The sequence below is a fragment of the Hemiscyllium ocellatum genome, chromosome 11, assembly GCF_020745735.1.
Source record: "Hemiscyllium ocellatum isolate sHemOce1 chromosome 11, sHemOce1.pat.X.cur, whole genome shotgun sequence".
NCBI classification, from domain to species: domain Eukaryota; kingdom Metazoa; phylum Chordata; class Chondrichthyes; order Orectolobiformes; family Hemiscylliidae; genus Hemiscyllium; species Hemiscyllium ocellatum.
The window spans coordinates 93,443,075-93,460,252 of NC_083411.1; the positions used below are offsets into that span (position 1 = coordinate 93,443,075).

At 40.7% G+C, this 17,178-nt stretch overlaps 1 protein-coding gene across 1 annotated transcript in view; it reads right to left on the bottom strand.

Moving 5' to 3' along the window:
- xpnpep2 (X-prolyl aminopeptidase (aminopeptidase P) 2, membrane-bound) overlaps nucleotides 1-16,703 on the bottom strand; it is a 72,962-nt gene extending 56,259 nt beyond the window's left edge. Inside the window, exons 1-5 of the mRNA XM_060832268.1 lie at nucleotides 16,630-16,703; nucleotides 11,593-11,727; nucleotides 10,676-10,773; nucleotides 3,705-3,790; nucleotides 1,804-1,914 (exon numbers count right to left, since the gene is read on the bottom strand). Of these exons, the coding sequence (XP_060688251.1) occupies nucleotides 1,804-1,914; nucleotides 3,705-3,790; nucleotides 10,676-10,724 (246 nt within the window). The 5' untranslated portion in view covers nucleotides 10,725-10,773; nucleotides 11,593-11,727; nucleotides 16,630-16,703. The remainder of the gene's footprint in view (nucleotides 1-1,803; nucleotides 1,915-3,704; nucleotides 3,791-10,675; nucleotides 10,774-11,592; nucleotides 11,728-16,629) is intronic.
- Between the last annotated feature and the right edge of the window lie 475 nt (nucleotides 16,704-17,178).

Here is a 17,178-nt window from a genome sequence, read left to right on the forward strand (position 1 = left end):
AGCTATCATCAGAGGGACCTTGGTCATTGCTTACCAATCCCTTTAGGTAGCAGGTCAGGTAGATAAAGTGGTTAAGAAAGAAAGTCGGATACTCGCCTTTATTAATCAAGGCCTAGAGTTTAAGAGTAGGGAGGTTGCGCTGGAACTGTATAAAACGTAGATTAGGCTACAGCTCCAATAATCTGTGCAGTTCTGAAATCCACATCATAGGAGCAATACGATTGCACTAGAGAGGTTGCAGAGGGTGTTACCTGGGCTGGGAAGTTTTAATAATGCAGAGAGGTTGGATAGACTGGGGTGGTTTTCTTTGGAGCAGAGGCAACTGAAGGGACATGTATAAAATTGTAAGGGGCATAGATAGGCTGTACATGAAGACACATCTCCCCTTGGTGGAGGGATCAATGACCAAGGGGCATATGTTTAAGGTAAGGTCCAGGTGGTTCAGAGGGGAGGTAAGGGAGTTATGTTTTACCCAGAGAGCGATGGGAATCTGTAAGGGTGATAGAGGCAGAAACCTTCAAAAGATATAAGAAATATTTAGAAGTGTATTTGCAATTTCATGGCATACAATGTTATGAGCCAATTACAAGAAAAGGGGATTAGAGCCATTAGATGCTTGCTTTTGATCAGTGCAGACTTGAAAGGCTGCAGGGCCTTTTTCTTGACTCTCTATGACTCAAAGGTAATGACGTGATTTCTCTGAAGATGAACTAAAGGCTAAATGATTGTTAATAGCCTCCAGTCCAACCAGAGCTTTTAGCAAAGATGCTCTGAATAAAAAAGAAAGTCATGTTATTGATGGCTCATGGAAGGTGACACAAGCAAAACGCTATAGTCGATTATACGCTTTAAGTGCAGTCAACACAATTGCTATGATCAACTCAGTGGACCAGACCAGTAACATCGAGCATAGATAGAGTTTGTCACAGCCACCCAGAAGGTGCTTGAAGTTTTTTCACACCTACAGAGCATATAACACCAAAGACATTGGGTACACATATGCAGAAAATTTGGTTTCAAAAGCCAGTGAGATTCTGGAACAAGAACCTAGTGACAAACAAGGCAGTATAATGCTACAACACTGGCAATTGGAAAGTTGTCCAAATGTATCCAAATATATTGATGAAGTGAATAACAAATAAATGTACACTAGGGATAACTTCTTTGCTGTTCTTCCAAATGATGATGTGGAGGTGTTAGCATTGGACTGAAGTGGACAAAGTTGAAAATCAAACAACACCAGGTTATCATCCAACACATTTATTTGAAAGTACAAGATTGTGTTTTTCAACTTCAAAATGATGTCATGACATCTCTACCTCCATCTGAGAGTAGATGAAGTCTCAGTTTAATGTGTCACTTGAAAAACAACATCTTTGTTTAAATATTTATTTCATTATTTCTCATTCCTTTGTGTTTAGTAGATATTGGTCTCATTCATCAATTCAAAATCTGATGCACAATTCTGTACATAACATAGAATCATAGAATCCCTGCAATGTGGAAACAGGCCATTTGGCCCAACAAGTCCACACCGACCCTCCGAAGGGTATCCCACCCAGACCAATCCCCTACCGTATTGCATTACATTTCCCCTGACTAATGCACCTAACCACACATCCCTAAACGCTCTGGGCAATTTAGTATGGTCAATATTACATAACTTGCTCATCCTTGGGCTATAGAAGATATGAAACTGAAATTTTTACAAGAATTGTACTACCAGAGGGACGGTAAGTGTGTTCCGTCATAGATAACATTTAACTTAATCAGTTATAATTAAATAGTAGTCCATGTACTCACCAAATGGGGATCTGTGGCAGGAATCACGTAGACACTGATATTGTGTGAATCCATCAATGACCGGAGAGCACTTAGGCGCAGTGACGTGTCGGTAACTGTGGGAGGCAGGCACTGAATAAAAAAATAGATAGTAAATCTAATAGTATATAACAATAATCTTCATTATTGCAAAAGAGTCAAGAACAGAATTAGAGCTAGATTTAAGTGAAGTATTAAATTTACGTCTTACATCAAAATCTGTTTAGGTTTTAGTCTTTAAGTTTTTACCTGTTCTCAAATTATACACTTCTCTGATAATGTAAACACCACTCTTAACTGTTCCCAAAAAAGAATGAGGAAATTGGACAATGCTGCTCTAGTGGGTGTATGAAACAGAGGTGTAATACAAACTTGTACAAGTTGAAAGGTCATCTGTCTGTGATTTGGTAGCTTAAGTCAGTCAGTTGTCACTAACCCAGCCTCCTGAATCACAGATGCCAAGGTTCCTGCTTTGGATATTGTCCAGTGGCTCCCACAAAAAGGTTTACCCAAGAAGAATGAGCCTAATTATATTTATCAGCATGGCATGTACATGAAGTGTGAACATAGACATGAACCCTTAAACATTTTTTTATGGGATGAGGTCATTGCTGGCAAGTCCAATATTTGGTTGCCCAACTTTGGTTGCTTTTGAGAAGGTGGTGGTGAGTCACTTTCTTGAATGTAAAAAAAAGGTATCTTTGATATTGTATCCAAGGAAGAGCCATTGTGTATGAGAGAGGAAGGTAAGATACATTTAAAGAAATATATTACAGTCTCATGTTCTGTATCAATGATCAAATTAGCTTTTATGTATTTTACGTGTTATTTAATATATTATTTCTAATTTTGGCATTGAAGATAATTTCTTCAACTGTTCTACTCACCATTTGGGTTTGTGTTGTACGCATAACAACATTTCAATTATAGCTGCTACGAACATCATCTTACATTGAAACAATCAGAAGGTGAACATTTGCTGTTGTATGTTTCCAGAGTAGTTACAAGGATAAGAATTAAAGGAAAACTAGAACTCAATAATTAAAACATTTCATTTGCTTTTGTTTTTATTTTTTTCCCAACATTTTCTCAGTGATTTATTTGTATGTAATTCTTCCAGCTAAAACATAGTTTGCTTAATGCCTCATACTTCTCTTGTTGCTACTAATGTTGCTGCTGAGGCACATGAATAATTGATATCAGCAGGACCTGAGGGGACAGATATCTCATCTTGTGGATACTGATGCATAAATATTACATTAAAATGCCTTCAGTTTATAATCGGAATTTTTAAATTGTTTCCATTTAAATTTATGGGATATGTTTGTCTTACTAGATATTGTTATCCTCCCATGATCTTACCCCTTTGGTCACGATAGTAAAACAGGGTATCCCCTGCGATGCCGCTAATATTGCTGCAAGTCAATAAGACTCAGAAACAGAAAGCTCCTCAGGAATTTTTTTGGAAGAATTCTTGTGACATTTTAAAATATTTATTTTAATGGGTTTACATTAAGGGCGTGTTAGCTAATAATTGAATTATCTCAATCAGGATCCTTCAGCGTTCAGTGATTAAAGATGAACAAGGGAAATATGGAATGAGAAATGTCAGCTCAGTCCATCAGGGTAGTTTATTCCATACTGTCTAATGTAATCATATAAAACCCCATATTTTTCCAACCCCACATAACCTCTGATAGACCCTAGACTCTGGCCAATATTTCATATTGCTTAAGCACAAAAATCACTGTGTCTCATTTTTTAGAGGTAGACTTTCAGACCTTATTAGTTTTTACCTCTCTCTCACCTCAACTTTCATTGCTAAGCAAATCGTATGTTAGTTCTTTTCTTTTCCTTAAGTATCAATTATTGCAGCTACTTACTGGAGGGATGCTTTCACAATCTTTCACCAGACTTCCATCACATTTATCTGATTGGAAAGATCGACAGCTTGCCAGCTGGAATAATCCTAGAATAGTAAGAATCACAGTAGAGCTATGAATTATAAGTTTCAGTCACCTGGAATCAAGAGTCAAACTAATTTAGAATAATTGAGTTGAACATTGGGACATCAATCCTTAAATCTGTTGGTGACTGGATGTGTAATTGATAAGATAATGATAAAAGCATAAAAATAGATACTACTGCTAGCAAGAAAACTAATTCCTTGTTTGTTAAAATGTCAGTCTAAACTTCTGGTAATGCAAATATTAAACAGTTTGAGCAGTAAAAGTAACAACATCTGGAGTGGCTAAGTGTTTCAGATAGCAGGTGTTACAATTCCAGGTTTGATGAGATTGTTATGTTTTGGGATATATTTTAAAATTTAAATGAAGGAGGTCAAGTGACCTGTTCTAAAGCATAACTGATTAAACGCTGTGTGATTTAACTATTACGCACCATAAAACAACCCTCCACCACTTTGCATCCAAATATCAAGCTCACCCTGAATCCCATGTGATCTAACTTTACTAATCAGTTTACATGTGAGATCTTATCAAAAACTTTACTAAAGTCTTCCTAAACAATGTTTACAGCTCTGCCCTTATCAATAGTTTTGGTACTTCCTCAAAAAACTCAATCAATTTTTGTGAGATATTATTTCCTTCATACAAAACCATGCTGACTATCCTTAATCATTCCTTGTCTCCCCAAATTACTTTGAAGAGAAAAATTATAAAAGTTAACATTGGTTTTGAAATGGTTTCTTACACTGAACAATTGGACCTAGACATGTGCAACAACCAAGAATTTCAAAGACGAATGGTGTCCTATTAGAACCAGTAAATTACCATGCAACAAAACACAAGCCTTTGATATTTTTAAGTTGGAGATGGCACAGAACAGGGTGACACTAGGCACACGAGCACATAAGATGGCCGCTGAGCCATAAGTTGGCCACTTGACACACACGAGATGGCCACTGGACCACAATATGGAGAGAGACAGCAGAGCAAACACAGATACTGCCTGGGGCCACCAAAATGTCAGCACAATGCACTTACAACCTAGTTGATTAGTTTAAGGTCAGTGGGAGAAAATACGCATGAGTACCATATGCTGCCCGCTGAAGTGTCTGGGTCCAGCCAATATCTTTGATAGAAATGCTAACTGTTTGATATGGACTCAATATAAAATGTTAATAGCCAGGGCTGCAGTAATCTTCTTTCTCAGGAAGAATGATTAGCATCCATTACTACAGTAATGGGCTTCCGTGCAGACATTGAAATTGACAGTCATTCACTTCAATTTGCTGAAAACGTTTCCATCATGTGCAAGCTTCTTATCAAGATTATTATGAATACATAACTAATATTCAAAGAGATTCAAACCCCTCAAGATATGAAATGCAAAATCCCTCCTTTGCTATGGTTCTATATTGCAAGACGCAGCACTGCAAATGAACAAGATTATTTCAACAGATCTTCTCTGTCTGATGGCTTTTCCTAATAAGGCACTACAGCAGAAAGATCATGGAAGACCTCCAATTTCAGGTTCCCCTCTAAGCCACACACCATTTGGACTGGTCTACTGACAATGATAGTCACCACTGATTGGTGGCTGGTTCAAGGAAAGGCTAACATATTATCGAACATAGAACATAGAAAAATACAGCGCAGTACAGGCCCCTCGGCCCTCGATGTTGCGCCGACCGAAGCCTACCTAACCTAACTAGCCCAATAACCTCCATATGCTTATCCAATGCCCGCTTAAATGACCATAAAGAGGGAGGGTCCACCACTGCTACTGGCAGGGCATTCCATGAACTCACAACCCGCTGAGTAAAGAATCTACCCCTAACATCTGTCCTATACCAACCTCCCCTTAATTTAAAGCTGTGTCCCCTAGTGACAGCTGACTCCATTAGCGGAAAAAGGTTCTCACTGTCAACCCTATCTAAACCCCTAATCATCTTGTACACCTCTATCAAATCTCCCCTAAACCTTCTTTTCTCCAATGAGAACAGCCCCAAGTGCCTCAGCCTTTCCTCATACGATCTTCCTACCATGCCAGGCAACATCCTGGTAAACCTCCTCTGCACCCGTTCCAATGCCTCCACATCCTTCCTATTGTATGGCAACCAAAACTGCACACAATACTCCAGATGAGGCCGCACCAGAGTCTTATACAACTGCAACATGACCTCAGGACTCCGGAACTCAATTCCTCTACCAATAAAGCCCAGTACGCCATATGCCTTCTTCACAACACTATTTACCTGGGTGGCAACTTTCAGAGATCTGTGTACATGGACACCAAGATCCCTCTGCTCATCCACACTACCAAGTAGCCTACCATTAGCCCAGTAATCCATCTTCTTTTTACTCCTACCAAAGTGAATGACTTCACACTTAGCTACATTGAATTCCATTTGCCACCTTTCTGCCCAGCTCTGCAACTTATACATATCCCGCTGTAACCTGCCACATCCTTCTTCGCTGTCCACAACTCTACCGACTTTCGTATCATCCGCAAACTTGCTCACCCAGCCTTCAAGCCCCTCCTCCAGGCCATTTATAAAAATGACAAACAGCAATGGGCCCAAAACAGATCCTTGTGGAACACCGCTAGTAACTGCACTCCAAGATGAACCTATACCATTAACTACTACCCTCTGTCTCCTTCCAGCCAGCCAATTCCTAATCCAAACCTCTAATGCACCCTCAATGCCATACCTCCGTAATTTTTGCAGTAGCCTCCCATGAGGTACCTTATCGAACGCCTTGCTAAAATCCATATACACCACATCTACTGCTTTACCCTCATCCACTTCCTTGGTCACCTTCTCAAAGAACTCAATAAGGTTTGTGAGGCACGACCTGCCCTTCACAAAACCATGCTGACTATCCTTGATCACATTATTCCTATCCAGATGTTCATGAATCCTATCCTATACAATTTTCTCTAAGACTTTGCCCACAATAGAAGTGAGACTCACTGGCTATAGTTACTAGGGCTATCCCTACTCCCTTCTTGAACAAGGGGACCACATTCGCTATCCTCCAGTCTTCTGGCACTATTCCTGTAGACAATGACGACATAAAAATCAAGGCCAATGGCTCCGCTATCTCCTCCCTAGCTTCCCAGAGGATCCTAGGATAAATGCCATTAGTCCCAGGGGACTTATCTATTTTCACCCTTTCCAGTATTCCCTGGACCTCTTCCCTACATACCTCAAAGCCATCCATTCTAATCACTTGTGACTCAATATTCACATCAGCAACAATGTCCTGTTCCTGAGTGAATACTGACGAAAAATATTGATTTAGTGTCTCTCTAATCTCCTCCGCCTCCACGCAAAATTTCCTACTACTATCCTTGACTGGACCGATACCTACCCTAGTCATCCTTTTATTCCTGACATACCTATAGAAAGCCTTTGGGTTTTCCCTAATCCCACCAACTAAGGACTTTTCATGTAAAAAGTGAGGTCTGCAGATGCTGGAGATCATAGCTGAAAATGTGTTGCTGGTTAAAGCACAGCAGGTCAGGCAGCATCCAAGGAACAGGAAATTCGACGTTTTCTGATGAAGGGCTTTTGCCCGAAACGTCGAATTTCCTGTTCCTTGGATGCTGCCTGACCTGCTGCGCTTTAACCAAGGACTTTTCACGTCCACTTCTCGCTGCTCTTAGCTCTCTCTTTAGATCCTTCCTGGCTACCTTATAACTCTCAATCGCCCCAACTGAACCTTCACGCCTCATCTTTACATGGGCCGCCCTCTTCCTTTTCACAAGGGATTCCAATTCCTTATTAAACCACGGCTCCCTCACAAGACCCTTTCCTCCCTGCCTGATTGGTACATACTTATCAAGGACACCCAATAGCTGCTTCTTGAACAAGCTCCACATATCATTTGTGTCCTTCCCTTGAAGCCTATTTTTCCAATCCCAGCATCCTAAGTCATGCCTCACTGCATCATAATTTCCCTGCCCCAGCTATAACTCTTGCTCTGCAGTGCACACTTATCCCTCTCCATCACTGGAGTAAAGGTCACCGAGTTGCGTCACCGTCCCCGAAGTGCTTACCTACCTCCAATTCTAACACCTGGCCTGGTTCATTACCTAGAACCAAATCCAGTATAGTCTCACCTCTTGTTGGCCTGTCTACATATTGTGTCAGGAAACCCTCCTGCACACATTGGACAAACACCGACCCATCTAATGAACTCGAGCTATAGCTTTCCCAGTCAATATCTGGGAAGTTAAAGTCCTCCATAACAACCACCCTACTACTTTCACTCTTCTCCTGAATCATCCTAGCAATACTTTCCTCTACGCCTCTTGGACTATTAGGAGGCCTGTAGAAAACTCCTAACAGGGTGACTTCACCTTTCCTATTCCTAACCTCAGCCCAAACTACCTCAGATGGCAAGTCTTCCTCCATCGTCCTTTCCACCACTGTAATACTATCCTTGACAAGCAATGCCACACCTCCCCCTCTTTTACCCCCACCTCTGACCCTACTAAAACATTTAAACCCTGGAACCTGCAACAGCCATTCCTGTCCCTGTTCTACCCACGTCTCTGTAATGGCCACAACATCGAAGTCCCAGGTACCAACCCACGCTGCAAGTTCACCTACCTTATTTCTTATACTTCTGGCATTGAAGTATACTTCAAGCCACCTTCCTGTTTACAGGCACCCTCCTCCGAGTTCGATGCCATGTTCCTAACCGCCCTACACTCAAGGTCCTGTACACTAAAGCTACAGTCCAGGTTCCCATGCCCCTGCAGAGTTAGTTTAAACCCTCCCAAAGAGCACTAGCAAACCTCCCCCCAAGGATGCTGGTGCCCCTCAGGTTCAGGTGTAGACCATCCTGTTTATAGAGGTCCCACCTTCCCCAGAAAGAACCCCAGTTGTCCAGAAACCGGAATCCCTCCCTCCTGCACCATCCCTGTAGCCACGCATTTAACTGTTCTCTCTCCCTATTCCTCGACTCTCTATCACGTGGCACGGGTAACAAACCAGAGACAACAACTCTGTTCGTTCTAGCTCTGAGCTTCCAACCTAGCTCCCTGAAAGCCTGCCTAACATCCTCACCCCTCTTCCTACCTATGTCGTTGGTGCCAACGTGAACCACAACCTGGGGCTACTCCCCCTCCCCCTTAAGGACCCGGAAAACACGATCAGAGACATCACGTACCCTTGCACCTGGGAGGCAACATACCAATCGTGCGTCTCTGTCGCTCCCGCAAAACCGCCTATCTGTGCCCCGAACTATTGAGTCCCCAATAACTATCGCTCTACCTTTCTCCACTCTTCCCTTCTGAGCAACGGGGATAGGCTCCTTGCCAGAGGCCTGAACCTCGTTGCTTACCCCTGGTAAGTCATCCCCCCCACAAGTATCCAAAACGGTATACTTGTTCTTGAGGGGAATGACCGCAGTGGGGTCCCTGCACTGGCTGCTTCCTCCCAGTCCCCCTCACTGTCACCCATCTCTCTATAACTTTTGGAGTAACTACTTCCCTAAAGCTCTGATCTATGACCACCTCTGCCTCCTGAATGTTCCGCAGTTCATCCAACTCCAGCTCCAGTTCCCTAACACGGTCTTGGAGGAGCTGGAGATGGGTGCACTTCCTGCAAGTGTAATCAGCAGGGACACTAATGGCTTCCCTCACCTCAAACATCTTGCAAGAGGAACATTGCACTGCCTTCGCTGCCATCCCTTGAAAAGGTAAACTTTAAAAAGAAAACTAGACCTAAAGAAACAAACAAGCAAAATGCAGCACTTACCTGCTTACCATAACGGGTCTTATTATTAGGTTAGAGGAGGAGGGTGGGTGGGAGGCTCTACTCCTGTAGTGCCTCAGGTTCCTCGCCTGCGCGCTTTTATAGAAAAAAAAACCTTGCCAGGTAAGCTAGCGCTACACCAGCTTCTGGGTCCGCTAGGCACTTAAAAAAACTTTAAATTTTAACCGTAAAAAAAAAACTAACTGGACTATACGGTGACTTCAAAAATAAACACCGCCAGACAGCCCTTACCTGCTCCGCCGAGAAAGTGATATTCTTAGGATGGGCATTAATCCCACAGTCTGTCTGGGTTTCCCACATCACAATAACCCAAAATATTACACACGTCATAAGGAGAAAATTAAACCTATGTGAAACAACAAATATCTGTGCAATATGGAATCACACTGAAAGGAAAGGGGAGGCAATCCCTAGTGGCATAATTGCTAGACTATTAATCCAGACTGTCAACAAATGTTCTAGGTACCTGGGTTCAAATCCTTCCATGGGACTGAATTTGAATTGAATGTTAAGAAGAATATCTGGAATTCAAAATCCACTGAGGACCATTGTATATTGTCCAGAAAAACCCACTTGGCTTGCTAATTCCCTTGAGAGAAGAAGATCTACTATCCTCACCTAATCTGGCATACATGTGACTCCACACCCACAGTTGACTCAAAACTGCCCTCTGAAATGGTCAGCTATTTAGTTTAAGGGCAGCTAGGGATGGACAAATAATAATGCCCATGTCCCATTGGTGAATAAAAAAAAATCCTAACTGTACTAACAGGCAGTTTAAAAGTTGCTTTAAAATGAAAAAGCTTACTAAAGTACGGTTTGCTGTTCTCTTTCTTCAACGAGAGACATTCAGAAAGTGCATCATAAACAATTTTGCAGCTTTTTGATTTTAAAGAATGACAATGTTCAACGTGGTTAGCTTCAGGTGGAACATTCAGGGAATTGTGAAATGTAACAGGTAGCTTAGTTGATTATTGTCTAATCCTAATTCTTCATAATTTAACCAAACTAAAATAGCACAAAGGAATCAAATTTGCTAAGTATTGTTGAGATTGAAAAACATATTCACGTTAATCTTTAAAACAAAACAAGTTTACTTACCTTCTAGTACGAAGAGCCATGTCCAGACAGCAATGCAGGTAAGTCTCATATTCTTAGTGTGAGTCTGCTGTGTGGTGCAATGTGTTCAGCTTGGCCAACTGAGAAAGGTTACAATCATCCAAAGGTTAATAAGTTTTATCAAAGTCACATGAGCAACAAATATAATCTGTGATTGGCCCCACATTTCAGAACAACGGCAATTGTACCTAAATTCTCCACTGTGCACTTTTAATCCTCAATTAAAGTTGTAGCTATGTCTTGAAAATTACAACTCTAAATGAAGTAGCTTTAAGTGAATCATAGGTTTATGGATGGATTAGTACTGGAGTCAGAGTTGAGATCCTTTGAATGTTTTTCATTGGAGAAACCAACGTCTATTTCTACTTAACACTACAACATATTTGTGCAGGTCCATGCACTCCGAGCTAAAGTGACTTGCAAATTAAATGTCATTAAATATAAAAAAAACATAAAGATTGAATGGAAAATATTGCATAGCTGTGGGAAAATACAGTGGAATTGGACGACGCATAAACATGCAAACAGACAAATTAGGTGAGGTTGTAGGCCAATTAGTTCCTTCAACTTGAACCCCATTTGATAAGATTATGGCTGATCTGACTCCGATTTCAACTTCACATTCCTGTCTCTCCTGATAATCACAGAATCATGACCAACAAAGGAGTCAATATACCTTGCTCTAAAAATATTCAATATCCCCACCACCAGCAATCTTTGGAAGAGAATTCCAAAGGCGGTTGCCCTTTGATATGAAAAATATCCTCTTAATCTCAGTTTCAAATGGGTGATCCTTAATTGTTAAATTATGTCTTCTATTCTAATTGGATAACCTTTTCAAAAAGTCAAGACAGGCATAAAAGACGGACATCATGTGCTGTAGAATTTGATTGACCTACCAGTAGAAGCTAAGGAGAGGCCCCTAAGTCTGGTCGTCTGGCACTGTCCCATCCACAGAACATTTCTGCTATATTTTACTCCATAAGTTTTGAAACTCTTGATCCTAATTGCTTTCTTCTGTAGGATTTCAAGTCCTGCCACACCCAAAAGTAAATGGTTGTCAATAATTAGACAAATAAAGCTTCACAAATATTCTCATCTTTATACATGGAAAAGCCCAACACATTGGTACAAATGGCAAGGCTGAAGCATTTGAAACAATCTTCAGCCAGGACAGCTAACTGGATAATCCAACTCAATTTTTTCTTGAAGTCCCCAGCAATGCAGATGCCAATCTTCAGGCATTTCAATTCATTCCACAAGAAATCAACAAAATATTTGAAGCTACTGAATACTGCAAAGGCTATGGACCCTGCAATCAACAGTAAGACTGAAGATGTGCTCCAGAGTCAGCTGCATCCTTGGTCAAACTGTTCCAGTACAACTATAACTCTGGCACCTACTTGTCTATGTGGAAAATTGCTGAGATCCATCTAGAAGGACAAGGGTAACAAATGCATGGGGACACCACCACCTGCAAGTTCCCTTCCAAGCCAGTCATCATCCTGACTTGGAAATATATCATCATTCCTTCACTGTCACTTGGCCAAAATCCTGGAATTCTCTCCCTAGTGACAATATGTGTCTATATTCAGCAAATGGACTGCAAGGGTTTGAGGGGCAGCTCAGCACCATCTTCTCAAAGCCATTGAGGGTTCGACAATAAATGCTGGTCCAGTCAGCTTTACCCACAAGCTGTAATGATATTTTAAAAAACGTCTTATTTCACTCATCTGGGGTGATAAACCCATGGATCAGGAGGTCCAGGTTCAAGTCACACTTATTACAGAGGTATGTAATAACGTCTCTGAACAGGTTGATTAGAAAAATAGATTAAATTTTAAAACTGACAAACAGATCTGTGAAGCTGGGAAACCCTGCTGCATCCAACTCAAAATATTCATTTCTGTCACATGACAACAACCTGGCATCTAGACATCACATCAGAGTCACAAGTACTGCAACATCTCTGGATTTTCCACACCCTCCAGAAACCATCTGCTTCTTGTGTTAGAGATGTTTCATAAGTGTACGTTTTTGGCTGTCATGACAGCATGCTTTAACCTGTCATGTGATCGAAATGACATCTGTATAAAAGTGTCTTATTTTCACAATTACATAGTCAAGGTAGTGCAAGGAAGGTAGAGATACACAAAATTTATCTTGAAAATATTGTATCAGAAAATAATGCTCGCCATGTTTCTCGGGTACCAGGTGTTCAGGTAAAAATATCAGTGAAAGGAATGATTTCATTCAAATTATACAGAACATTATACATTAATGCTCTATGAAGATGCAATTCTTGTGAATTTATTTTCCTCTGTTAACATTTCACACACACCAATGAGCAGATTAATTTACTGCCTATGTTATTTTAACATAACTTTTGACAGCACTACATCTAAATAGGTCAGAGAGGAATGAAAGGGGGGATGCAAACTTAGATATTCAAATGTTGCAAAGAATAAGATCAACTACAGAAGAATTACACCGGCATGTTTTCATGGCAAATTTCCTGGGTTTCCAAGTTGTAAATTACTGCCTCTCCTCTGGACTGTATTTCAGTGCAACTGTAGGAAAGGGGGAGTTGGCAGGAACATAACAGAGTTATAAATAAAGAAACATACAATGTAAGTGATCCTGAGAAGATAAATGCGATCTAAGGTTAGAAGATATAGAAAAAGTATAATTTTGTAAAATACATTATACCAATTATTGGAATATTGGAAGCAGACTGAGCTAAAGCCAATAGCAAGATCTTATATGGCCTGATGACCTGGGCTATTATAAAACATATCCCACACATTTCCAAGATCCTGGATGGCAGAAGCCACTCACTGCATTTTCTGGATTTTCAAGCCAAGATTCTCGCCAGGCAATGGTGTGATGCCTATTAATGGAGATAAGTGCTTGTTATTGGTTTCTTTAATAGAGAACCTTGCTTTGTTAATATGAAATTTCCTAGTGTGCCAACCATTGCACGGAATCTAAACATCTACTATTCTTGACTTGAAGGTCTGACCAAATACTTGGTGACATTAGCTCTCTGCTTGCTCCTCTGGGCCACCAACTCAGACACCTGGTGTTAACGTCTCAGGGTATGTTCCAGGTCACCTACCCATGCTCACATCCCCAGATAGAAAGGTTGAAATCCATCACCTATCAGAAACCCTTCGGAAACCTCATGACACCTCAGCAATCCACTTGCAATCCTGAGCTTCACTGCTGCACCTCAGGAGGGATCAACCCCAACTTTTGAAATGCTACTGCAAGGAAGCTTGTTTACAGGGAAAAACACCCAGCCCATGGAATGGAGCAGTTTGCAATTTAGGGCAACTCACTTGCTCTCTTAGTACTTATTGGATTGCCCACAATACCCCTGCCACTCAATGAGAATCATGGCTGATCTAATAATACATAACTCCACTTTCCCCTGTAACCCTTGATTCACTCACTGATTAAGAAGCTGTCTCTCTCAGACTTCAATATACTTCATGACCCAGCCTCAACAACTTCCTTTGATAAAGAGTTCCACAGATTCACAATTCTCTGGGAGAAGGAATTCCTCCTCATCTGTGGTTTTAATGTATGATCCCCTTGTTCTTATATATACCCTTTGGACCTAGACTTGGACACAAGGGGAAACAATTCTTTGTTTTATTTCCGCATCCGCCCTGTCAAGTCTTCTAAGAATCGTGTACGCCTCAATAAGGCTGCCCCTCTTTCTTCTAAACTCCAATGAATACAGGCCCAATCTGCTCAATCTCTCCTCATAAGACAATTCCTGCATGCCTGGTGTCAACTAGTGAACCTTCTCTGGGTCTGGTGCATCTTTTCTTCGATCAACAGCCCCAAACTACTAGCATTATTTCAGCAGTGGTCTGACTATTGTTTTATATAGTTTTAGCAAAACCATAATACATTCATACTCCATTCCCTCTAAAATAAAGGCAAACACTCCATTTGCCTTCCCTATTACCTAATGAACTTGATGCCAGCTTTTTATGTTTCATGGACAAAGATTCCCAAATCCATCTGTAGTTTTCTGTAGTCTTTCTCCACTTAAACAATATTCAGCTCCTTTATTCTTCATGTCAAAATACATAACTTAACATTTCTCAATATTATATTCAATCTATCCAGATTTTGCCCACTTGCTTAACCAGTCAATATCCCTCTGTAAACTCTTTGTGTAATGCTTGTTTTCCCAGCAATTTCTGTGTTATCCACAAACATGGCAATAATACATTCACCTTCTTTATCTGAATGAATAACATAGCTTTTAAATAATTGTGACCCAAGTACTAATTCCAGTGGTATTCCATGAGTTATACACTGCCAACCCTTATTCTAACTCTCTGTCTTGTATTAGCCAATTCTCTATTCATGCTAATATATTATTATTTCGTACACCATGGCTCTTATCTCATCAAGTAGCCTAACATGTTGTACTAACGACATGACCAGCTATCCTTAGTAGCCACACACTCAGATGACAAGCAACATGAGTTTGACTGGGACAATACTACTATTATAGGACAAGCCAAACAGAGAACAGCCAGGGAATTCCTAGAGGCATGGCACTCATCCACAGATTCAATCAATAGGCACATCGACCTGCACCCAGTATACCGGCCACTGCAGCAGACAGCTGGAACTGACAACCGGAAGCGGCAGATTCAAATCACTACAAATGCCGGAGGAAACATCACAGAAGCGCTTCACAGGAGGGTCCCAAGCACTGAGGATGTCACCTAGTCAGGGGACGAAACGTCTGCAACACAAATTCCCAGCTCGGCGAACAGAACCACAACAACGAGCACCCGAGCTACAAATCTTCTCCCAAAATTTGAATTCTTCCAGACAGCTGAAACCACCCTGACTTGGGTGCAAACCTAGCCAAGGATGGCTTGGTCTGGTGACATGGCCAGCCCAGTCCTGGTGGAAGAGGATGGAGGAGAACCCTCCTCTGTATCACCTCTTTCACCAGGACCTGCAGTTTCCTGTTCACAATGGGAAGTGACAATATCCCTTTCTCTGCCATATATAGGGCAAATGCCACTCACTGTGCAGGGCAGCTCTGGATAAAATCCAGGAATACAGTATTCCATTGAAAAATGCATTCATTATGAAAATATTTCTACATAATAAATGATTAGAAGTACAGAATCTGAAGTTATTGGATATGTAATGGTTCTTCTTTAACATTGTGAAATAAAAGCAAAAATTCTGCAGATTCAGGAAAATATTCCTGTGCAGTACCTTGTCAAAGGCCTTCTTGAAGTCCATGTAGATAACATTATTGGCTGTCCTTGGTCAAACCTGCTTGTTACTTCCTCAAAGAATTCTAGCAGATTTATTGGGCCTAACTTCTCCTTGCTGGAACCATGCTGACTTTGCCCTATTTTAACATACACTTCCAAATATTTCAGAAATCTTATCCTTCATGATGGATTCCAGGATCTTACCCATGAGCGAGGTTAGGCTAATTGGTCCGTAATTTTTTGTGTTTTGCCTTACTCCTTTTTTAAACAGAGGTGACACATTAATGATTTTCTAGCCTTCCGGAACCCTCCCTGATTCTAACGATTCCTGAAAGATCACGACTGATGCCTTTACTATCTCTTCAGCTATCTCCCTTAGAACTCTGACCTGAATTACTTTCCATAGAGTAGCAATAAGTGATTTACTAAGTTGATCATCTCTGTCACTTGCCTCCCTCTCTGATCATTATAATTAGCATTTCAGAATTCAGAAAAGAATGACATTGCATGCCATGTATAACTTAATTAATATAACTTATAACTTAATATAATTTCAAAAGAGCTTACTGTGTTTCTTTCAATTAAAAACAAGTTTGAGAATAAGATACAAATGGTAAACTTTTAAAAGTTAACCTCAAAACAGAAAGTTGAAAATTAAATCTGTGTACTCACCTTACAATGTGTAAAATATTAAATCTGGCAGTTAGTTATTTTAAGGAAAATGGGATTTTTCTTTGATATTCTGTACTCCAGAGAACTGTGGATATTCAGTTGTTGCATATATTCAAGAAGAAAATTAATAGAATATTAGTAACTAGAGGAAATGAAAAGATGTGGAGATTATGTTGAAAGGTGGAGTTGTAGAAGAAAATCAACTATGATCATTTTAAATGTCAAGCATTGCCCACTCTTGCTCCTACTCATAGATTACAGGGAGAGTGCAGGAAGAGTTGTGCAATGAGCAAAGATGCAATTATGGAGTACAGAGAAGGGGGCGGGGGAAGGTTCTGTAAGGATTAAACGTTGACCTCTGATGCATGGTTCTGTTTGTTCAGCAAATTCCCGACTTTATAATGTACAAGTTACTTGCTATATATAGCTAGAAATACTGCATTATGCCAGGCCTAAAAATGAACAGGAGGCGGGATGAATATAGAACTGGCCATCAGCTCATTTGAACAAGGAATGCAGTAGCAACAAGTTAACTCCATCATTACAAAT